We start from the raw sequence: 23542 nt of genomic DNA on the forward strand, positions 1-23542 counted from the left end.
CTTTCTTATATAATATATAAAGGGAAATAAATAATTAAATAGACCAAAATAAGAATCTGTCCCTAATTAAAGATCGGCGAGGGTGAAGTCCAATCCAAACAAGGAGAGAAGGCTGGTTCCCGGGAAGCTGCTAGCTAGTGGGGAAGGGGAAGGCGGTGGTGACGTGGCCAGAAGTACAAGCAACTTACCTTTTGATATGACGTCACACAGTTCCCAAAACACGGTTGACAGTTAATAGGTTAACTGAAGTTTGCTTTTCGTTGGATTTTATGATTACACAAAGAAATCCAGTGGATTTCCCGCGTAAACGCGTGGACCACGTGGGCTATTATTAAATGAACATCTGGGCCGCCCCCAGATTTTCTTAAACTAAAATGTGGATGAAGAATAAGCTTATCCTTGGGCCCCCTCTCCTCCTTTGTCTTGTTCTGGTTGGTTTCAAATTCAATGACTCAGTCTGGCTCCGGAAGCAGGAAGCAGGAGAGAGGAAAGTGAAGGTGTCAATGTCTTGGGGTCTCTGGAAAGTGCCACGAGCCCAATTATTTAGGCTTCTCCCTTCAAATTGGACTTGGTAAACTATTATTATTATTACAGTAATAATAATAATAATATATAATTGTTCCTTCGTCTATAAGAAATGGCTTCTTGGGACAACGAACAGTATGGCTTCTTGTTCTTGTTGTTTGATAAGGACATGAAACATGATTGGGCCTTTCAAGTTTCTAGATACATATGGATAAAGAGGACCTACGTACCTACGTAGTCAAAGGGTTGGCTGGACTTGCACTTGGACTTGGAATTGGAAGTTTCATGCATGCTTGGTGGTTTTGTAGATTACTAGAAACTTGACCAAGGAATTAGCATCGGGTTTGGATAAAATTAGTTACCTACTGAGTTCTACGCTTTAGCTAAGTTGAAATGCACTGTTGACCATTTTACCCCTAGTTACCTAATATGAGATATTTTATTAACTAGTCTTTAGTTTAGTGACATTTTCTTCAATTTTAGTTAGAAGATGTCACAGGTTCGACTCACATTGATCACGATGATGATATATATACATGTGTGATGAGTTTGATATTAAATTTTTGCCTCGTCCTATTGTGGTGGTGTAGCTTTGTTTTGTGGCGGTCTTGTATATTGAAAGAACTAGCCCAACTCCTAGCGTTGTTTCATCTCTTTTGGGGGAGGAGGTCTTGTACCCTCCACCTTCCCTACCATCACTGGTTTGCTTCTCTCTCTCGAGGTTTCTCTCGATGTATATGGGTACCCCCATTTTGCTGAGTCCGAATCACTCTCCTTGTAAGGAGATGGTGATGTGCTCGAACTTTAAAATGCTCGTTTCTAGGCTTTATGCCTTCTTTTTGGTTTACTTCTCCATATCTCCCTCATTCTAATCCTCTTTCCGTTGTTCTTTGGCTGCCCTCCGATCAGTTCTTGCTTTCCTCCTCTAGGTGTACAGGTGTTTACGGCTCTGGTGGAGATGGACATTCTTGGGCTGACCATTACTCAGACCCCCTCTCTCCCCGCTCGATCTGGTTTCATCTATTGGTTACTACAGCGATCTCGCAAAGCAAGAAATCTCATACATTGTGGAATTTGTGTAGAGCTACGGCATCTCTACTGCTCGGGTGCTTGCACCACCTCTTTCCAGTCTCATGGTACTGTTTCCCTTGCCTTGGGGCTGCTATGATAGTGGTTGGCTTATGGTGGCTAATTTGTGATGGATTAGTGTTTCATTTGAGTTTGATGTTGTTTTGCTTACTGGGTTCTTTTGCTCCTTTTAATCTAACTTGCTTTGTCTTTTTTAAGTTTCTTTATCTGATGATATCATTATCTGGGACAGTATCTGATATTGCAGATTAGTTAGTTTCTCTAACTTCCTCACTGGGTTGTTCTATTTGTTGTTACTATGCCCTCCCCGTTTTGAGTGAGGCTTCATCTTCCGACAAAAAAAAAGAAAAAAAGAAAAAAAAAAAAAGAAAGCTTTGTTATGTGTATATTGTAGTTGTAAAAGTAGTTTGCAAATATCCCACGGTTTGTCAAGCAAAACATGACATAGTAAATAAATTAAGAAATTACAAGTTTATAACACAAAGTCCCCATTCTCATCACTTTATCACATGCCATGTTAAATTGCAGGAGGGCAAGGATTAAAGATGTCACATTCCGGGATCGGTTTCGCCGTACGTAGCACGATATTGTCCGCTTTGGGCCCTTCCTCTCTGGCCCTCACGGTTTTGTTTCTGGGAGCTCACGAGCAACTTCCCAGTGGGTCACCCATCATAGGATTGCTCTAGCCCCCAACTCGCTTAACTTCGGAGTTCCCATGACTCCGAAGCCAGTGAGCTCCCAAAAGGCCTCGTGCTAGATGGATGCGGGTGTGCACATATAAGGCACATTACCCTCTCTCCATTGGTTGATGTGGAATCTTACAATCCACCCCCCTTAAGGGCCCGACGTCCTCGTCAGCACACTCGCACCACACGGCAAAGTGGCTCTGATAAAAAAACGTATATATACCTGTCTGTACATTTGTTAGTTTTGCGGTCAAGCTTCTTCAAACCTACGTACAAAGCTTGTACAGGGATGACGAACTACATATCCCCAAGATGTAATTAAGTGGTGGTGGGATCAGGATCAGCCAAGCATCCATTGGAAGGCCAACAACACCACTAGAGCTAGCTAGTGCTCTCTTCCTCCGAGAGCCAGCCGACATGGGAGACTCCATATCGAATCAACATCCATTTGTGTGCTCCTCCTCCTTCTTTACTCAAATTAGAAATCTAAGGGGTGATGATTTTGTCTCTATAAAGTTATAGGTCAAATGGTCAATGTAGCCATCTTGTATTATATTAGTTCGTCGCATGTTCAAAAAGGTTATCATGCACTCTTTACAATGAAATTTATCCCTTGTATATATTTTAACAATGAGAGAGCACAACAAATCTTTTTTTAAAGTGCCAATAATAGTTTCATATATGTAGTATTATTATTCTTTTAATACTGGTACATTTTGTTTTTACCTTACCCTTATATATATATATATATATATATATCTTATTATAGAAAAGGTAAAGCTAATCCCGCAAGCTTTCTGTTGTTTGGTTTTTGATATAATTTTTGTAGCCGCTTTAGGAACAGTCGTCCTCCTGATGCATTGAATCAATCCATTTCCATTATACGATCCGACAGCATTCGCAACTTTTTAAAGCAGATCTAGTCGCTCGCACCACCACTTTTTCATACCTCTATTTGTACTAATAATTTCAACCTATCCTGAGTGTGTCTTGAGGACCGCCACTTTTTCATACCCTAATTTTTAACAAGTTGATCTACATTCTCGCTGTTTCGAGAAATAGGGAAAGCCAATCCCTTTTCACTGTTGTTTTGAACGCAAAGCTGAAATGCTAGCATAACTAAGGCTGCAAATAATTTAATCATGCGTCTTAACTGCTTGCCGATTCTCATTATTCGATTAAGATATGTCATATTTAGCATCAAATTAAGGAATTTAAAAACTCTCTCTCTCTCTCTCTCAAATACCAAGGCAAGTTCGGCAAGAGGGTTAAAACCGTGCGCTCAACCCTAGATGCTGCTTTGGTTTAAATAGCAACCAGAAGGGACTCAGAGTCAGATCGAGTCAGATGGAGAGGAAGAGTTTCATTATTAAAGAGCAAATGCAAGCATCATTGTGGATGCATTTAAACCAACGGGCAACGGCAATAAGTTTTCTGTAAGTAGAAATTGATCGCATCTTTTCTTTTTGTCAGAGAGAGAGTTAAAAGAGATCATCACACAGAGAGAGAGATTCCAGGAGAAATACTTTTGCCATTTTTTGTCACACGCATTCTTATCTTTTTTTGATAAATTACGCTATCGACAGCAGGGGCTAGAGCTACATTTCGAGGTAATTTGTGCTTGAATTTTATGTCAAAATAGCTCTCGCTACCTGCGGGCATGTGACGCTTATTGACATGCATTTATACATATTTATTGTAATTATTACTTTTAGTACTCCTGTTTTAATTTTCTTAATTTTGCTCACATTCTTTACTCCCTTTATCAACTTTGGTTAAATATTGAATTTCCTCAATTTGAATATCTTAGGGTCAATATGTAATATTTTCTTGTCCAATTTCTCTAACTCAATTGGAATATCACCAATTTCTCTCTAAGTAAACCTAAAAATCTTGGGTTGCATATCTCTAAGTTTTCCCCAAAGCTGTATTCTAACACTTAATCTAGCTCTTCCAATATTGCATACAAAGTAATATGTTATCCGCGCACCTGACCACCAAATTATAAAAATTGAAGAAAATTGAACATTTGTCTAAAATTGATCAAGAAAGTAAATCATAAGGGTAAAATTAACCAAATAATACCTAAAGTGACAATTACGGTAAACTAAAAAGACTATTTGTGACTTTTAGTCTCTTAAAATTAACTGTGACAAAGAAGATGAATATATACATTTATATAATTATTAGTTTTAAAAAATAATGTAAAAAGTTCATTTGCTTGTTTCACTACCGGCCAAGAAGAGTATAAATCAATAATAATAATAATAATAGGATGTGTTTATGAAAGAAAAATTATACCTTATAAACTATTTGCAAAAGTTATTATTGAAATCCCAATCTCAAATGCTCTAATCCCCATTGATGAAAACAAAAATTCCAAAATTGCATGTTTTGTCTTAATTTGTTGGCATTGAAACTTCATTTATGCACCCAACCTAGGAGTAGTGTCGACTGGAACCCTAGAGATGATCTATATGTGGAGAAGATATAAACCAGCTGAAACTAAAGTCCAATACATTCGTTAAGCTCATCTATGTTGAATTTTGAGACTGATTCCATCGATTGGCTTGCTTATATTCCAAACTAAGACCGATATTTCCCCCATTCTTGAGTATAGAATTGATACAACATATATACCAGATATGATGTTTGATTCCAAGAGAAAGAATCTTTGTACAAATCTTTCCAGTTTTGGATGGATATGCGAGACAAGGACAAGGCCGCACTGATTGTTAGTTGACAGGGGCCGCCCCGCCACATAGAGCGTTGCCTTACACATGTAATTGCTTCTTCTTCGACCTAAGCCACTAATCTCTCTCTCTCTCTCTCTCTCTCTCTCTCTCTCTCTCTCTCTCTCTCTATATATATATATATATACACACACGAACGTACGGAAGGCGAGGAGTATACTAGCTATATACCTACACATGGGATTAATCAATTGCCATTGCCTGCTTCTCATATCTCCTTTCTCCTTCATATTTACTAATTCTCATCTGAAAACCAAACCCAATTATTATATTCGCCCCACTGCCTAGATATATCTATAGCTAGCTGTGAGCCTCTGGTGTGTCTGTAGCCTATAACTTAACTGATTCTATGGAACTCAGACTGCAACATATAATAACTAACATGAATTCTGGTTCTGCAGACTTTCAGTCAGTCAGTGAATTCAGTTCTTTCAAAGGTTTCGATCAACAAGTCCAATCATGACCAAGAATTATAGTTAAATTTGTTTTGGTTCGGGTGATAAAGTATATATGATCAGCACAGCATGCCCTAAAAGTTGAGTTGAGGTACTAATCACAAAGAGAAACAAGGAAATAAGAAAATTGAGGAGCAGATTTTGGAAGATTTTATACCATCCATCCATCAACATGTAGACTAGTTACAGCAAGCAGCAAATTTTCTTCCTTCTTATAGGGCAAATTAAGGATAGTAACAAAATCGACCAGTTAACCATTAATTCCAAGAGCTAGTACAACACAAATCAGCTGCAGTAGAGATGAAGCTAGCATCTAAATGCATATATCGTTGTACAAAAATTATTCCACAAAAATACACACACACAGAAGAGAATCATACCCTTAATTTTCGTCCGAATTAAGCTCAAACCACTGATGATATCCACCAACAAATTTGCTTATTGATTCCTGAATAATAATCCAAAAAGCATTCAAAGAAAACTAAATCAATTAATAGCTCCAGAGATTTTCTCCTCCATCGGAATTCCCAGGCGAGTCCTCGGAAGAGATTCTCGGGGGGCTCACCAGCATTCCCTCCGCCATGTCCACCAGCAAATTCGGCATATTTAAAAGCGCTTCCTCATCCATAAACTCCTCCTCCTCCTCATCCTGCCCAACCCTACCCTCCTCAGTTTTTACCCCACCCGGCTCCGATCTCCCTCCGCTCTCGCCAGCAGATATCATCTCCGCCCTCGACTGAGCTGCCCTAGCCGCCGCAGCGCGTATGTCACTCGCAGCAGAGGAAGCCGGTATCGGATACGTAAGAATCAAGTTGGGGAAGTTCAGCGCCGTATCAGGTCCTTTCAGAGCGATCGCCGCCACGTCGTAAGCAGCAGCCGCCATCTCCGGCTTGGCGTACGTCCCAAGCCATATGCGCGTCGTCTTACGCGGCTCCCGAATCTCGGACACCCATTTCCCGCTCCGGGACCGGATTCCCCTGTACACGGGGTGGCCCCTGGGCGATGACGATGTGGAGGCGCCCGTGGGCCCGGGTCTGGGGGAAGATGAGCAGTCTCGATCGTGTGCTGCTGGAGGAGTAGGATCAGGAGGAGCAGGAGGAGGAAGTAGTATAAAGGCAGGGTTGGAAGAATTGGAGGTTGGAGTTGGTTGGTCACTTTTGGGCACGTTACGATACGGATCGGCCATAAATAATATATCAACTACACATACAAGTTGTGCATGTATGATGTATATATATATTTATGAATTCATGACCATGGTCCCGTCATGAGAATGCATATATAAACGGGGTTTTTGTTTTTGTAAAAAGCGTGGGGCAATCGCGGAGATGACCTAATTGCTTTTTTTGTTTTATTTTTTCTGACTTTTTCTATGTATGGGTAATGGTATGGTGGTGTGACAAAAGAGTGTAAATAATTAGTACTTTTTATTAACGAGTGAGATGGTGGTGATGTGAGATGAGGTGAGGTGAGGTGAGGCCACAGAGCGCACACGTATTAATTTAGAGTAAAGTTAGCTAGTGATTAGCTGGTGGTACCGATCTGGTCCGGTCAGTCAGACTCACGTATCAAATTTGTTCTTCATCTCCCTCTTTCTTTTCATAATTAATTCATTGATTTGCTTTTGTGTTGTGTTTGTGGGCTTGTTGGGGTGATATTTATAATTTAATTGCATCATGCTCAGCACTCGCTCAGCAGTCAGCACAACACCACCCTCTCCATCCATCTCCGTGTTTGGTGTTGACTGTGCGGATCTCTTTCTTTATTTTTCTTCTTTTTCCCCGATGGAGATTCGGATCCTTTTTCTTTTTCAGATTGGTAATATCGTTATTATTATAATACGATCACATATGCTTTTCAATAAAATAATAGTAATTTCAACAATTTTAGGGATTTTTAAGATTTCCTTTTAACACGGGTTGAATTTAGGTCATGCGCAATCCAAACCTGAGTTTTTGTGAACCAAAAACTGGAAAACAAAGTGTTGTCATGTTTCATTTTTATAAATTTTTTTTTTTTTTTAAAAAAAGGGTACTTTTTCTACCCTAGCAAGCCAAGTCATTATCCACAGTACTTTACCTTGAATAGAAAGAAAGAAAAAAGACCTATTAAGACCCACATCCCTTTTTTTATGGGCACAAAAGACCCACATTTACTCTATACATAATAAATAAAATAAATAAATAAAGCATATTTTCTCTGTTTCTCAGTGTGACCGTTAAATCTTAGTTTCCTTATCTAAAACTGTAGAACTCTGAGCAAACAGCGCACAGTTGTCTCAGATCATCCATGGAGACCATTCGATCAACCTTCCCAATTTTCCAAACCAACCCAGTTTTCCTCACTCCCAAGCCTCTAAAACCCTTCAAGGTTTCCATCAAACCTCCACCACCAGACTTCAATTTCAGGTCAGAAATTTCAGACCACTCAAAAGCCACAATAGCCAAAACTCACCCTGAGTTGCTTGATTTGGCTGAAAATGGGACCTTGTTCTTCATCGACAAGAGCCGGTTTGGTCCAGTTCCGGCCTGGAGGACCGAGTTCGTCGAACCGGAGGCCATCTGGTTAGTTGGCACCACTCATATTTCTCAAGACTCTGCTCTGGAGGTTGAGCGCGTAGTCCGGGCAGTGAAGCCAGACAATGTGGTGGTTGAGCTCTGCAGAAGCAGGCAAGTTACTTGGAAATTAACGTTAAAGCGTCACATAATTATAAGATGAGCAGTTCTTTTTTTTTCTTTTTTTTGGATGATCTTAACTTAAATTGTTGCAGAGCCCAATTTCAGAGCTGGGATTATGTATGCTAATGCCTCCATGGATGGTGAGGCAGGCCAACAATTAAGGTCAAATATGTTCTCTTTGACTGGAACTGGGTTTTTTGGCGCCGTTGGTCGGAGCATAAACTTAGGTAACAAAGCAAGTTCGATCCCCTCTCCTCTCCGTACATTAAAATAACTCTTCGTAAAAATAAAAAATAAAAAAACTTATTTCTTGTACATTAATCTATTTGACATGAAATCAAGTTACTTTGCATTGAATTTTACGTGACAGGGGGTCAAACTGCTCTGGCATTACGAGTACTTTTGGCGGTTTTCTCATCAAAGATCTCGTCAGATACCAATCGTCCGTTTGGTGATGAGGTAGTTGAATGCAATTAAATTTATTAAAGATGTGTAATGTACTGCTGAAAATGAATGTCATTGTGATATTAATTTGATTAATTGCAGTTCCGTGCTGCTCGAAAGGTCTCTGAAGAAGTTGGTGCTCAAATAGTTCTGGGGGACCGGCCGATTGAAATAACTGTACTATGCTCTGCTGCAACAGAGGACTGTATTTGACCTGTACATTTCTTCATTCCGTTGAAAAATGTTTAACTTGTGTTTGCAGCTTGAAAGGGCTTGGAATTCTCTGAATTGGACAGAGAAACTGAGCTTGGTGGCCTCAGTTGTTCGTGGGATAACCTCACCATCTGATATGTCCCAAAAGAATCTCAAGGTTTTCTTTGCTAATGCCTTTTGACATCTCTGAAATTATAACAGGATTAATGGAACTTAAATAATGTAAAAGTATCCAATAACTTCTAGATCATCATAAGTTTATTGATTCATTCAAACAGAACATTTGCAGTGTCCTGAAATTTTCTTTCTTGATACATTTTTGCTGCAGGAATCAAGTGCAAGTGATGATGGCACATTTCAGCTTTATGAGCAGCTAAGTTCTTCATATCCTTCACTCCTCCAGCCTCTGATACATGAACGAGACACTGTAAGTAATACGTATCGTAATTTCAACCTTATTAATTAGTTTACTGTCTATATATATAATCTTGATTCTTGAGTGACTTGGAACTGTGCATGATGAGTGTCTAAAGTAGCTAGTAAAAATAAAGGCCCCAACTACCTAGTGATATTGTGGTTGCTTGCTGGTGTTTTCAGTACCTTGCATGGTCTCTAAAGAGGAGCAAAGCTGTGAATAAGAGTAAGAGAGTGGTGGGGGTTATTGGAAAGGGACACATGAATGGTGTAATATATGCATTGCTAGCTGATCTGGGAGATCTGCGGTTTAGGGACCTTGTAGGACAGAGGCCTTCAAGTCAAGGTACCGACGCTAGTTCTAATGGCAAATGGGTTGTCAAATTGGTCCAGGACTTGGTCAGAGACACTGTCATTGGCACCCTCCTGTGGGCATTATATGAGCAGATAAAAGGTGGGCTATAGAGTAGAGTAGATTTGAAATCTCAAATGGCTGAAAATACAATCTTTCTTTTTGTATACAAATTTGCTCAGTTGCTCAGAGGCACCTCAAAAGAATTACAACTGGTACTTTACTTTGTTGTTAAGATTTTTACTGCTTGGGTAAGGATGTCAAACCAGCTTTATTTGTATGGTAAACTAACTCAGGATTATGTTCAAATTAAACATGCCATTGCCAGCCCTTTTGTAATTAATTAAGTGATAAGGATGTCATTAAACGAAATCCACGACAATTTAGCTAATCATATCTAAAGGAGGTGAAATTTTTGGAATGTAATAAATAGTTCTGGATTTTGATTTTCTTCCTTTAGTGGAAACCAGCCACTGAAAATGTTTCACCTGTGTGCGCTAGCTATTGCAGATGCATGGCAGGGGGTGTGCTTGATGCATGAACACCACGCTAAATACAGAGGCAATATTGTCATTTACATGACTTAATTGCTTGTAAAACAATGGACTCAACTCAACCAAGGAAATTAGTGGTTTCAGAAACGAGGAGCCAATTGCCTAATCCTGGTTTTGGTTCTGAGATTCTGTATTGATGACAGTAATTATCATATGAACAAATTAACTTTAGTTTTAATGGTAACTTAAGCCAGCCCTATTAGGCCACCAATTGGCAGAGTTTCTCAGGTTCCAGCCAAGATTTGTCTGACTTACATAAAAATCCATTTCCCTCCAATTGAAATAAAAAAACACCTGAGGCTGTAAAGTACAACAGTACAAAATCCAGCAACATTTACTAGCATTTATATTCAAATCTGGGAACTACTAAAAAACAAGTGAAATTTGTCCACGTTTCTCCCGACGAATTCTGCTGTAACGGACCTCATTTTCAACTTTTCATTTTTGATCAATAAGAGTTTTTTAGTTTTCATTTTAGAGATCTTACATGAAGTAGTTCTGAGTGAAACTAAAGAGACCTAACCCTTATATTTTCCTTCCTTTTGTCAAGCAATCAACATAATAACACTTGAAGGAATTCTTTTTCCAAAATAAAATGCATTTGGTAGTTCTTGAACAGTTTCGGTTTCTATCAACACGTGGTGACTGATGCTAGCACATTCATATCAAACAAATGATTGGCCGTTAATCGTTAGATTAACAAACAGTTATTCGTTTGATCAGTTAATCGTTAGGGCATTAATAGTTAGTTTAATAAACAGTTTCTGGTTAAGTTGTTAGTTTGTTGAGCAGTTGTTTTAAGACATTCTACATTTCATTAATTATGTGATCGAAATAATTCTTCAATTAAACTTCAACTAGTAAATCTTCAATACAAACCCCTAAAGCCTAGCCACTCTACATTCTTAAACACAATCTAGAGATGAGAAAAAAAGAATAACTTAAGGAGAAGCTATCAAGTTTGATATAAATTGGCTAGCCACTAGAAATGTAATAGAACATATACACATATTAATTCAATATGTGACAAGTAACTTGTCTGACTATAAATTGGAGCATTCAAATGTTGTAGAAGTTGAAACTAACAAACATATATGTTAACTGCATAAGTGTATGAAGCATCTTAAATTAACTAAACGAATTAAATACTCTCTCGAACACGAGACAATTTTTTAAAATTTGAATTGCAAATAAAATGATATTCATTCCGTTTGAAAACTCGAAATTATAGTCCAAATTGGAAGACAAACTTCCGTGGCATGCTATTAAATTGAAAGATTGTGAAATCCTCTTCACTAAGAACTCTATGTAATTAGAACCTCCCATGTTTGGTAAAACAAAATAAATGTCTATTTCACTCTAGATATTTCCATTAATTAGTGTGAAATAAGGGGGCGATGCATGTATGTCATCTTTGTAACTCACATTTCTGCACTGCATGCAATTGTCTGAGAAATAGCGAGAGAGGGAATTTGGATAAAGACAAGCTCCCTTTCTCTTTAAATTATAAGCCTTTTTCTTACACATGTTGCATCTTCATTTGATGTCACTGCTGACTTAACCCAGAAGCATCTGGTATTATATATACCCCCTCTCAGTGTGCTTCAAGACACTTCATTCATTCCTAGCCATGGATGCGGCTACAGAGAGGTCTGAGTTTAGGCAATCTTCTGCAAATACCAAACCCTCTTTCGTAGATATGATCAATATCTTGGTTGTGGACGACGATGCAACCACTCTAGCTATAGTTTCAGCAATGCTTAAAACATGGAGTTACCAAGGTATATAGATTCGTGCATGTCCTTTTTAGATCTCGTGTGTATGGTTAGGATTATGACAAGACTTTCTATGCATTTACGTTTGTTGCTCAATTCCACGACAAGTTTCATTTTTATTAGTCAATTTCTTTGCATTACAAGAGTGGAATTACATGGAGTTTTTTCTAAGACTTTTTGCATGTCTTTTTCACTATAAGTGAGAATTTAAGTTGCGCTTGTTTTCTTATTCCTTACATAAATTGAAGTCTCAGTTATGTTTTTTTAATTTTGTTATTTGTTTTTTAAATCCAACCTTTTCCCTTTCAGTAGATCTAGATCTCATCCTGTACTAGGTAAATTAGATCAGGTTTTCTTTTGTTTCGATGGATCCAAGAGAATTCTTTGGACTTTTTCTGCAGCTTTTTTCTGTAAGAATGGTTGATGAGAAAACTAAATATATGTGATATGCGATTAAGGTTTTTGTGTGTGTAACTTTCCCGACTCAAACAAAAGGGGATGAATGTGCATCCAATTAGACAATTTTATTATATCTTGTATATGGTGATGATTATTGATTTCCTTGGCAAATAAGCGTAGCTTTATTTCTGAATTTCTTTTATAATAAGAAACGGCCCTTATAAGTCACAATTTTACTCCTTTGTTGGGTATATTGGTTTCCCTATTTGAAATCAAAGGGTAGCAAATTTTTTTATTTTTTTTATTTCCACTCCTTCATTAGGTATATATTATATATAAGGTCTTAGAGTAAATCCTTGATTCATGCATATATGTGTGTGTGTGTTTGTGAGGGTCCAAATGTGATTTCATTAATCCATGTTATATATATATATATATATATATATGTATACATATAAGAACGTTAAATGTTTTACTACATCGTTCATTAATTTTCCAAGATTTAATTAATTCCTTTATTCAACTACATATATACTACACTAATTACATTCGGTTGTTGATTTTCAGTTGTCTCGGTTAGAAACCCTATCGATGCTTTGGCTACCCTTCGAGCGAGGAAAGGCATATTTGATCTAGTTGTTACAGATCTTCATATGCCTCAGATGAATGGGTTTGAATTGCAAAAGCATGTCCATGAAGAATTTAAGCTACCTGTTATTAGTGAGTGTTAATTTTAAGTAGTAATTAAATAAACTAATCTCACACATATCCTTAATAAAACTAACTTTGTTTAATTTTCTCAACGCAGTGATGTCCGCAGATGACAAAGAGAGTGTGATACTAAAGAGTTTAGAGGGTGGAGTTGTGTACTATATAGTAAAGCCTGTGAGCAAAGATGACATAAAGAATGTGTGGCAGTATGCTGTTGCTGCTAAAAAGGGTAAATCGGTTACCATAGAGGAAATAGAAAGTGCTCCAGGAGAAGCACCTGGTGAGGTCGAGGATGGAAGTTCTGAGACATCTTCCGATACTGACGAAGAAAAACAGGATAAAAAGGCCGAGGCCAAGGTCAAAAGGGCACGTAAGAGGCACAGGGAAGATGATAATGAAGAGCGTATGGTTGCCCCAAAGAAGCCAAAAGTGGTGTGGACAAATTCACTTCACAATCAGTTTCTGCTGGCCATCAGACACATTGGCTTGGACAGTATGCGACTGCTTATTTCCAATTATCTCATCTTTTCTTTCCTTTCGAATTATATGTGTTTATACGTATAGCTTACATTGTAAATATTTAATCTGATAACATTTGTATGCCTTTTTTCTCCTTTTCCTTTTGGGTTCATGCAGAGGCTGTGCCAAAGAGGATTCTCGAGTTCATGAATGTGCCAGGCTTAACTAGAGAAAATGTAGCTAGTCATTTGCAGGTTTGTAGTTGTTATTCAATTAATCTATTAGAATTACTTATTATTATCTAATTTTATGTGATTTTTTTTATTAGGAATTTTTAAAAATATTAAGTTCTTGTTAGCAACGATTCATCACTTGATCACATTCCATGCAAAGAAAGAAAACGTTATCTATATATAAAAAGCAAAAAACAGAGAATGATGAAACATTCAAAATACCCGAAAATATCATTGGTTAATGTAAACATTAAGAATTGAAATTATTAATTAAATAAGAATGATATGATAAATTCATATTTTTTCATATTAAAAAAATTAAAATTAAAAACAAAATCAGTTAATATGTCCTACTTTTATGGAACATAACTACTCATATTATTTTTTATTATATTAAAAATAAAATAAAAAATAAAAAAGAAAACCAATTGGCACATGCGTGAGCATGTGCCAAGGGCTAGTTTTATATGAAGACACATCTTTTTGTAGCTAAATATATGGTAATATTAATGATTATTCTAGTGTTTTTTGAAAACTATATTATATGTATGTACTAAAAACCTTTTTTTTTTTTTCTTTTTAACCTTGATGATCATCTTGTTAACGATGGTTTGCATGAATTTGCAGAAGTATCGTATCTTCTTGAAACGAGTTGCGGAGAAAGCCAGGCTATCCAAGTGCTTGTCCGAGAGGGTGTTCAGGTCAAGCTTTGCATTTGGCCATCCAGCACTAGTCTTCAACAATGTCCAACGAGACCAATATTATTCACAACTCCTCAACCCACAGCAAATGGGAACATCAATTGCCTCTACATTTCAACCATCAGCTGGAAATGGAAGCACCCTAGCTCTCACTGCTGCTGCTTCCAATAACCTTGGCTCCATCCAATTCCCCAATTACCATCAATCTTCAAGCAGCAACAGCAGCAGATCCTTCCCTCAACTTATCGGTTCCGGCCAGTCACGTCTATTGAGCAATAATCAAGCTAACATTCTGTGCCAGCAACCAATGCTTGGTAATGGTAATGGGGATCAGCTACTTTGCCAAGCAAACCGCCGCACGGCAGCTTTTGGGGTGCAACAATTGATGAACACTTTTGGCAATGGAGGTATGTCCTTTGGCCTAATGAACAATAATATTGGTACAAACAGTTTGATGCAAGTATACCCACAACAAAGTCAGCCAAGGCAGAATGGAGTTTTCACTTTCACCAATAACCCATTCAGCTACAACTTTGCTACATCAGGAAACCAGAACAGTTCAAGTTATACTCCATTGTCTTCAAGCTTCGAGAACATGGGGTCTAATGTTAACAATGTGAACCAGCGGGTGCCAAACTCCAGTCATCAGCTGGTTAGTAACTTTGCCGTATCCCAGATTATGAGCAGCAGTGGCAGAGAGCTAGTGGGATTAATGGGTAGTCAACCAGCTGGTATGCTCAATAATATTACTAACGATATTAATATTGGTGTTGGATATCCAAATGTGAGTCTCACTGGTGCATCAATTGGGAACAATAATGGGATTTTTAATTCTGGTTACATGGCTCAATTGGGAGCTTCTTCATCGTCGATGTCTTCTTCTGCTGGGTTTGAGATTAGTGCTAGTTCTGCATACCAATTTCCACCAAGTTTGCTTAAGAACAATGGTGATGATCAGCAACAAAATGTTCCAGTGCTGCCACCGCCCGCAGGGAATATTAATGACCAATGTGGTCTGACAAATATGAATGTTGGGGGAGGAAATGTTGAAAATTCCCATAGTGGTGTCATGGATAATACTATTACTACAGATGCTCCTCCTACCTTGATCAACAACAACAATATTTCTCATGAACAAGAATTGGTCGGTGACATTGATGCCTTGATGCTCAGTAATCTGTTTATGGATCAGCAGAACAACTATGAACCTTCTCCTCCTCCTTTTGAGGTGCATATAATAAACCAGAAATTAATGATTTTCCTTTCATCCTAGTTAATATATATTATTTCAGCTATATATGTTGCTCTCTCTCTCTCTCTCTCTCTGTGTGTTCCCCCACAGAATTGTTTATTTCAATGTGTGCAGCAACAAGATGGAGATCAAGATCAACTTCCTCCCGACTTTGCTAGTTTCTTATATCAAGTTGAAGTGCCGGACCCTTCTGCCGACCAAGTTCCAAACCCTGACTCTTACCATGTCGAAGATAATGCAGCTAATGAACAATCTTGGAACCAGGCATGCCTACTGATTGCATACTTTATCTCTCTCTCTCTCTCTCTCTCTCTCTCTCTCTCTCTCTCTCTCTCTCTCTTTCTCTCTCTCTCACAGACACATATTATATTATCATAATACTAATTACTGGCAAATGTGTGACTGTGTGCAGCAGCAGGAGGGTGGTGATCAACAAGTAGTCAACCCCGAATTCGGTGGCAACGTCTTTGACTCAGAGGACTACAGCATATTATTTGATCCAGAGCACCCTTTTCAGGTAACTCAACAATTCTATTTATAGTCATTTGTAGCAACCACGCACTTATATGATATATGAAATGGCTCTTTGATGATTTTTGCTAATGACGTACTCATTTTGTTTTACTTAAATTCTTGCAGGATTGTGACGATGATTTCTTAAATGCCATATTGGATGCTGATATGTAATTTGTATTGAAAGCAGTCAAAAGCCGAGCAAGGATCGATCCGAATCCAGTCCTTTGAAAAGTTTCTTAACTTAGTTTGATTGGATTTAGATTAGATAGATTACTTGTTAGCTATAGTAGTAGACACTAATATTGGTACATAACTTTGGCTATCTTGCTAGTTTGTCTTTTGCAAATTTGAGACTTTTTGATATGGTTTCCTTCCTTCTAAGACATTATAATTTGACATGTACATGTTTGCTCTCTCTCTCTCTCTCTCTCTCTCTCTCTCACACACACATTAATTTGGGCCTGGGCAGGGCCTGCACCAAACACCATTGAGTAAGGCCTTGCATCAGTTCTTCAGAACAATTAAAACAAATCAGATTTAGTCAACTCTTGCACCGTTAGCTTCCCAAAAATATATAATGGGAATGTTCAATACCAAAGCTTTCGAATGGAAATCTTGTGATAAGCAAAAAAATCTAAAATGAGAAACCAAACGCTAATTAAAAGTCTACCATTCTATTACCATCCCAATCAAATTTCCTCAATCTTCTTCAATTTGATAATAAAAAACTAGCCGTTGGAGAAAATCCTTTCCAAAGCTAAACGCATGGCCCCAATACAAATAGATTTCTTCTTCCAAAAAGATTTAGACACCACAAATCAAATCTTTTCTAAGATTTCTTCTTCCAAAACGATTGAGAAAATCTATTTTGGTGAGATTTTGGATCATGATCTCTGGTCGTTGTGCAGCTTGCAAGTATCTGAGAAGGAGATGTCCTTCAGATTGCATATTCTTTCCCTATTTTCCTCCCAATAATCCTGAAAGATTTGCCTCTGTTCATAGAATCTATGGTGCCAGCAATGTTGCCAAAATGCTCCAGGTAATAATCCTACAAATTAAAGGTTCAAATGATTTTTTCACGACACTTTTCGATTCGTGAAGATTGAGTGTCACTAGACAAAATCTTTATTATATGTAACTATATCGTGTATTAGATCGATACATTCTTCCTTAATTACCAACTTGTGAGAAATTTATTTTGTATTTATATCATCTCTAACTATGATTTCTTCCCTACTTATGACTCTTCTTCAGCAACTACCACACCATTTGAGAGGTGAAGCAGCCGATACTTTGTGTTATGAAGCTGAATGTAGAACACAAGATTGTGTGTATGGTTGTGTTAAGACTATTTCACAATTACATCAAGAAATAAACAAGGCAGAATGCCAACTAGCTAAAACACGAGCTGAGATTGCCTTCATTAGCTCTAGTGGTGGACAAGGAAGGACTACAACAACCTCAACCTCAACCTCATTACCAATTACAAGTTCAACCCAACTTTAATTTCTCGCCGGACCAAATCAATGTTGGGGACACCCAATTTGGTTCTTCCTCTGAAGCTCCTTGGTTTACTTGATTTGATTTTTGTATGAAAAAAAAATATATATATTGTTAAGAGTTTATTTGTGTATGATGTTGCTGGAGTAATACATAAAGAGACAAGGTAAAAGTCAATTATCTGTACAAACACTCCAACAATATTGGGGGAGGGAGAAGAATCAAACCTAAGACCTCAGGTAAAAAAGTACATATTTTTAACCACTCGAACAACAAACTCCTTGCACATATTTTTAGACGTATAATTTCTGATTTTTTAAAGTACTTTTCAAATTATGAAGTGAGGGTCCAGAAACTCAATCAACCCAAACTAGTGGGCCAATAGTAATGAACCCAAGATTCCTAGTCCAAACTGGGCCGTCATGTTCAGCCCAGACTTGTAACCGGCAAAGATATTTTTGGCAAACCGACACTGCGCACGTGGTGGGTTCAGATGATAAAAATATCTTATTTTCCCCTTATTTTATTATTTATCCAAATGACTCGATCAATAAGAAAGGACCATTTGTATAAATATACTAAAATACAGGGTCCTTTTCAACAATATCCAAAACGTTATTTTCCTGTACTATTTATTACACTCACGAGGGCTTCGGTTCGGTCAAATCAAAGAAACATCACCCACTTCCCTCACATCGCTAGGGTTCGAGGCTCCGTTGCTTTTAAATCGTCGTCTGTGAAAGAGAAGGTAAGAAACATTCTGAAACCTGATCATCGTTTTCCTATCTAAAAGCTTCATAGGTTTCAGCTTGGTTCCCGAGAAAATTCGAAAGAAACGAAAATTGTGATCTGGTTACTTCTTGCGTTGCTGTTTCCCAATTTTTTTATTAGCTACCGTTTCTCGGCAACCGAATGGGGATCTGACATTTAGGGTTTCTATAGCGGTAGATCTGACTGCTCTGCGACTTTGGTCTTTGTTTTCTGGTTTCTTTTCCTTTATTAATTTATAAATTTGTTGTCTATTTAGCGGTATTTCACCAATTGGAAATTCTTTTGGTTATCAATTTTATTTTTGTATTCTTTTTTCGCTAAATTTGAATTGGAGATCTTGTTTTCGTGAAATGCATAGCCGATTTTTTTTCTTTAGCTAAATTAGGTCTGAACTTCTGGTTTTAGTGAAATGCATAGCTGAATTGCACCTTTTTTTTTTCAGTAATAGTTGATATTACTTGTGATTTCTAGGTCTTAGTTTCTGGTTGAATATAATGGTTTGAGATTAATGCTCCTTGTATGACAAAAGACCCGAGCTTTTTGTGAGTTTTGCCTATGAACGTAACTTAGTTACTTTGAATGTAAGCGCCTTGTTGTTTTTGCTTCTGAAGAATGTTTAGTGTTCAGTGGTGTTTTCCAAACTGGAATGCTCGTTGTTTTTGTAAATGTGAGAATTTGGTGATGTTGGATTGTTAGTTGGTACTTATTGCATTTTAAACATATTTGTTCTATCATTCTTATTTGGACAGTGTGAAATATTATTTTGCATGTTTACTAATAGCTTATTCTCACTTGTGCCAGAAAATGAGGCCCATTTTTTGTGGGAATTTTGAATATGATGCTCGACAAAATGAATTGGAGCGGCTTTTCGGTAGATATGGGAAAGTTGACAGAGTGGATATGAAGTCTGGTGAGTTATTTTTGCTCACCTTGTTTTGATTGCATTTCTATTGTTGTATCTGTATGAAGCTTATTATTGCGTTAACCTTCCTCATCTCTATGTTGTGCTTGTTTCCCCAATGACACTAGTTATCCATCTCTTCTCCCCAAATATCTTCAAACATACTATCTCTCAATCAAATAGCCATTGCAGCACATCTACCCAATGCCACCCCCATCTTACTCCCTCCAAAAAACTTCTCATAGGGTAAAGCATGACAAACCTGGAAGAGACCAACTCAAATGTTTCATTAGAATTCATTCTCTAATTTTGATCCCAAAAGAGTTATAAATAATTTTTTTTGCCGAACCAATTATGTGGGAATACAAATTTGTGACTGAATTCACTAAATTACTTAAACACCTGAAAACTGACTACACAGTTCACAGCTTGTGTGTGGTAATATTTGGTATTAAAGTGATTTTAGTGCATTTAGTCATCATTTTGTATTTCATTGCATTTGCTTTGGTAAAATAAATGATTTATAGTTCGTTTGTTGAACTAACAGAAATTATTATAAACATGAACTAGCTGCCGCAATCTAGCATTCCTTTCTCACGCAGTTTTGAGTTTGCTACCTTGAAGGAACTTAGTGTAGAGTTATTTAATAATCTGTCCGGAGACTCTGTTCATGACCAGAACAGGAGATTAAAATTTGTGCATATGTGCATGTAATTTGCATTGATTTTAAATTTGTAATAACAATCACATAAAAATTATTATACCCTGTGAGAATGCACTGGGCCTTACAGCAGAAAAGGCAATTCAACTACGGCACGTCTGCATCTGTAGTGGTGGCATTTCCTATACGTTGTTTCATCGGCAATCACATTGAAGAATCATCCAGAAATCTCTCAGTGACAGCAGTCTTCCTTTGTTGAGTTCCTGTGGGGGTTCCGGATACGTTTAAGAAAAAAAAGCATGTATATTTTGACGCATAAACCCCCATACTCAACATTTTCTTTGACGCAGGATTATCTTGGGATATCCATTCTCTTCCAGGCTAGTGGATGGGCTCTTCAGAATTCCTTGTCTTGCCTGTGACGAGCTTCCTCTTCTTGTTTTCAAGAAGAGTCACTCTGATCTGCCATTGCACTACCGCCATCCCACATTTTCCACAGTCACAATTGCCTTTCATTCCTCATGACTTTCGCCCAGCCCTCAATTTCAGACATGTTTCAAGATTGAAACACTGCCCAATCCCATGGCAGAGGCAGCAGATTAGATGGAGAAGGCACTATCTTTACATTGACCCACCATGAGACATCCACTTTTGGATTGTTGTCCCTTGACATCACTTAGTTCATAATACAAGGTCTGTTACTAATTTTACTGGTCACTTAGTTTGTAGATTTCCCGGAGGTTGCCAAACTGTTTAATTAGGATAGAATTTTAGGTGGTTTGTACATTGCTGAACGGAGGAATGCCGCCTCTTATTGAAGAATCCTTATGCAGGGAATGCTTACCTTTGTTTGGTAAAAACACATGGAATTTGTTTTCAATCTATTCAGAATATTTACTTTACGTTTTTTACAGGGTTTGCTTTTATCTACATGGAAGATGAGAGAGATGCTGAGTATGCTATTCGGGGACTTGATCGGAAAGAATTTGGTAGAAAAGGACGCAGGCTTCGTGTTGAATGGACGAAGGTAGCAAATGTAGGCAATTTCTATCCTTATTTTGCTTTGTTACTGTTTGTCAGGTTTTTTTTCCCAGAGTGTACAGGTTTTAGCACTTCTGTGTTTGTATTGCAGCATGAACGTGGTACTAGAAGACCGGGTGCTTCAAGAAGATCTTCGACTAATACAAGACCTTCAAAGACCTTGTTTGTTATTAATTTTGATCCGTATCACACTAGGACCAAGGATTTGGAGAGGCACTTTGATCCATATGGGAAAATTGTGAGTGTTAGGATCAGAAGAAATTTCGCATTTGTTCAGTATGAGTCACAAGAAGATGCTACTAGGGCATTGGAAGCTACGAACATGAGGTGGATATCTCTCTCTCTCTCTCTCTCTCTCTCTCTCTCTCTCTCTCTCTCTCTCTCTCTGAGCAAGCATTGTGCTAGATTTTTTAAATTTTGTGTGTCATTTTGTTATTGGCTGATAATGTGTTTTTGCAGCAAGCTGATGGATCGAGTTATATCAGTGGAGTATGCAGTTCGTGATGATGATGAAAGAAGAGACGGCTTTAGTCCTGATAGGAGAAGTCGTGATAGGTCACTAGACAGAGGCCGTGATAGAAGAAGATCCCCAAGTCCCTACAAAAGAGAGAGGGGTAGCCCTGATTATGGCCGTGGCCCTAGCCCTGGTCCCTACCGCAGAGAGAGGGGTAGTCCTGATTATGGCCGTGGCCCAAGTCCTTATCGAAGGGAGAGAGTAAGTCCAGACTATGGCCGAGGCCGCAGCCCAAGTCCCTATCGAAGGGAGAGATCTGATCATGGCCGGGTCTCTAGTCGCAGTCCCCGGAAAGAGAGGGTGAGTGCAGACCGTATCCGTGATCGTAGCCGTAGTCCTTATGGAAGAGAGAGGCCTGGGGCTGACAATGGCCATGCTCCCATCCGTAGTCCATATAAGAGAGACAGGGACAGTCCTGAAAATGGTGCCATCGAGAGTCCATATAAGAGAGATAGGGCCAGTCCTGAAAATGGCGCCATCCAGAGTCCATATAAGAGAGATAGGAGTAGTCCTGAAAATGGTCGGGGCCCCAGCAGCAGTCCTTATGAAAGAGAGAGGGTCAGCCCTGAACATGGTCACGGTCCAAGCCCCAATTCTGTGCCTGAAGCTAGGGGGGACAGCCCTAACTATGGTGGGCCTGAAAGCCCCATGCAGGAGAGATATAGCAGGTTTGAATTTGGATGACTCGCCTGGATTATTATTAATTGTGTTATTCATACTTGTAAATAAATGTAGTCTTGTCTTTTGTTGTTAACACATGTCTTTTTGTTGTTCACTGCAGCCGTTCACCACCAGCTGAGGAATGATGATGATCTTGATCAGTGGTTTGGATCTGTCTGGTTGTGAGATGCTGCAGTTTGTGGTTCCCTTGAAAACTCCCTCTGTAGAGTCGAATCGTAATACAGCTTATGTAGTTTCTTGTAGCCTTATTTCTGAGTTGTAGCTTTTAGAGATACTTGTCTGCAGTGGTTTCTACCCAAAACTTTATGGAACTTATTATTGCTATTGAACAAGCAACTTGATACAGAATTTGGCCCCCCAAGTTGTTGTTTACAATTTCAATTTCTTGATTGTTCCGTTCGTAAGGCAGCTTATTTTGTGCTTGGAAATACCTCAATTGGTCTTTGATTTATGTCTAAATTTCTTGGCCGGCCTTGATTTCCGTCTGCTTACAGCTGTGTGGCATTTTTGTTTCCTGTGTTGTTGATTTGTCAAGGGCTCAATGCTGGCATGGCTCAATGTTCATGTCCGTGTTTGAATATACAAATGCGCCGTGCCCGTGTTTGTTTTGTTCCTTTTTATCGGTTTTTATCAAGGGAAGAGAGATGTGTCATTTTAAAATTTTAAATAAATAAAAAAAATAAAAAAAACCGAAAAGAGACGTCATTTGAGCTTGTAGGTTGAGCTGTTGTTAGTATTTTTTTTAATTAACAAAATAAATAAATAAATAAGCTACTGGTTACCCAAAAGAAAGAGCCCCATGATTGTCGATGGAGTTTCACAGAAAATGACTTAAGGCATGTGTTGCGATGATGAATCAATTCGATGATTATATTTGACAATAACGAATCCATATACATAAATTAGGTCTTTCGGCATAAACACCGTAAAGTCCAATCCAATGGCTTTGATTGAACGCAGTTTTTCTGAGACCAAAATTTGGGTTTTCTGAAATGCTCACTGCCTAATATTTTCCCGACCGTTCAAAAGCAACACACCACAAGTGGTAAGATGGGGACAGTTATCCCATCTTTTCGTGGGCAAACTTGATGATCCAAGTGGAATTGGAATCTCAGTTAACTGTCGGCTTTTGTTTTGGTCTCGTGCTAAATTTCATATCATTCTGGTTACCACACTTACACTGTCCATATATCAGCCGATCACTATGTGAATATGACAAAGCAAAAGACCATTTTTGACGCGTAAAACATTCGGATAACATAGA

At 38.2% G+C, this 23542-nt stretch overlaps 5 protein-coding genes across 10 annotated transcripts; 4 read left to right on the plus strand and 1 right to left on the minus strand.

The window, feature by feature from the left end:
• Nucleotides 5628-7114, minus strand: LOC18784908 (ethylene-responsive transcription factor ERF027). Its single transcript, XM_007220657.2, has one exon. The coding sequence runs from the start codon at nucleotides 6692-6694 to the stop codon at nucleotides 5999-6001; it is 696 nt and encodes a 231-aa protein (XP_007220719.2). The 5' UTR covers nucleotides 6695-7114; the 3' UTR covers nucleotides 5628-5998.
• LOC18787258 (traB domain-containing protein) lies at nucleotides 7631-9977 on the plus strand. 2 transcript variants are annotated; one of them, XM_007220335.2, is made up of 7 exons: nucleotides 7631-8177; nucleotides 8292-8413; nucleotides 8557-8645; nucleotides 8733-8807; nucleotides 8893-9000; nucleotides 9172-9270; nucleotides 9441-9977. In XM_007220335.2, exons 1-7 carry the CDS (start codon nucleotides 7798-7800, stop codon nucleotides 9720-9722), a joined length of 1155 nt encoding a protein of 384 aa, XP_007220397.1. In that variant the 5' UTR covers nucleotides 7631-7797; the 3' UTR covers nucleotides 9723-9977. The 2 variants fall into 2 exon arrangements, with proteins under 2 accessions (XP_007220397.1, XP_020413937.1); XM_020558348.1 differs by having other exon boundaries at nucleotides 8050-8177; nucleotides 8279-8413.
• LOC18786941 (two-component response regulator ARR1) lies at nucleotides 11794-16380 on the plus strand. The gene is made up of 8 exons (XM_007220676.2): nucleotides 11794-11944; nucleotides 12905-13057; nucleotides 13146-13541; nucleotides 13685-13761; nucleotides 14368-15669; nucleotides 15808-15957; nucleotides 16106-16210; nucleotides 16333-16380. Exons 1-8 carry the CDS (start codon nucleotides 11794-11796, stop codon nucleotides 16378-16380), a joined length of 2382 nt encoding a protein of 793 aa, XP_007220738.2.
• Nucleotides 17096-17715, plus strand: LOC18787277 (LOB domain-containing protein 24). The gene is made up of 2 exons (XM_007219719.2): nucleotides 17096-17248; nucleotides 17464-17715. Exons 1-2 carry the CDS (start codon nucleotides 17096-17098, stop codon nucleotides 17713-17715), a joined length of 405 nt encoding a protein of 134 aa, XP_007219781.2.
• Nucleotides 18352-22759, plus strand: LOC18786330 (serine/arginine-rich splicing factor RS40). 5 transcript variants are annotated; one of them, XM_020557115.1, is made up of 6 exons: nucleotides 18352-18457; nucleotides 19282-19390; nucleotides 20957-21078; nucleotides 21175-21410; nucleotides 21543-22265; nucleotides 22379-22759. In XM_020557115.1, the coding sequence occupies exons 2-6, from the start codon at nucleotides 19285-19287 to the stop codon at nucleotides 22401-22403; spliced, it is 1212 nt and encodes a 403-aa protein (XP_020412704.1). In that variant the 5' UTR covers nucleotides 18352-18457; nucleotides 19282-19284; the 3' UTR covers nucleotides 22404-22759. The 5 variants fall into 5 exon arrangements, with proteins under 5 accessions (XP_020412704.1, XP_020412706.1, XP_020412705.1 ...); XM_020557117.1 differs by having other exon boundaries at nucleotides 20957-21069; XM_020557116.1 differs by lacking the exon at nucleotides 18352-18457 and adding an exon at nucleotides 18475-18653.

Source organism: Prunus persica, chromosome G2 (genome assembly GCF_000346465.2).
Source record: "Prunus persica cultivar Lovell chromosome G2, Prunus_persica_NCBIv2, whole genome shotgun sequence".
In the NCBI taxonomy this organism is placed as follows: domain Eukaryota; kingdom Viridiplantae; phylum Streptophyta; class Magnoliopsida; order Rosales; family Rosaceae; genus Prunus; species Prunus persica.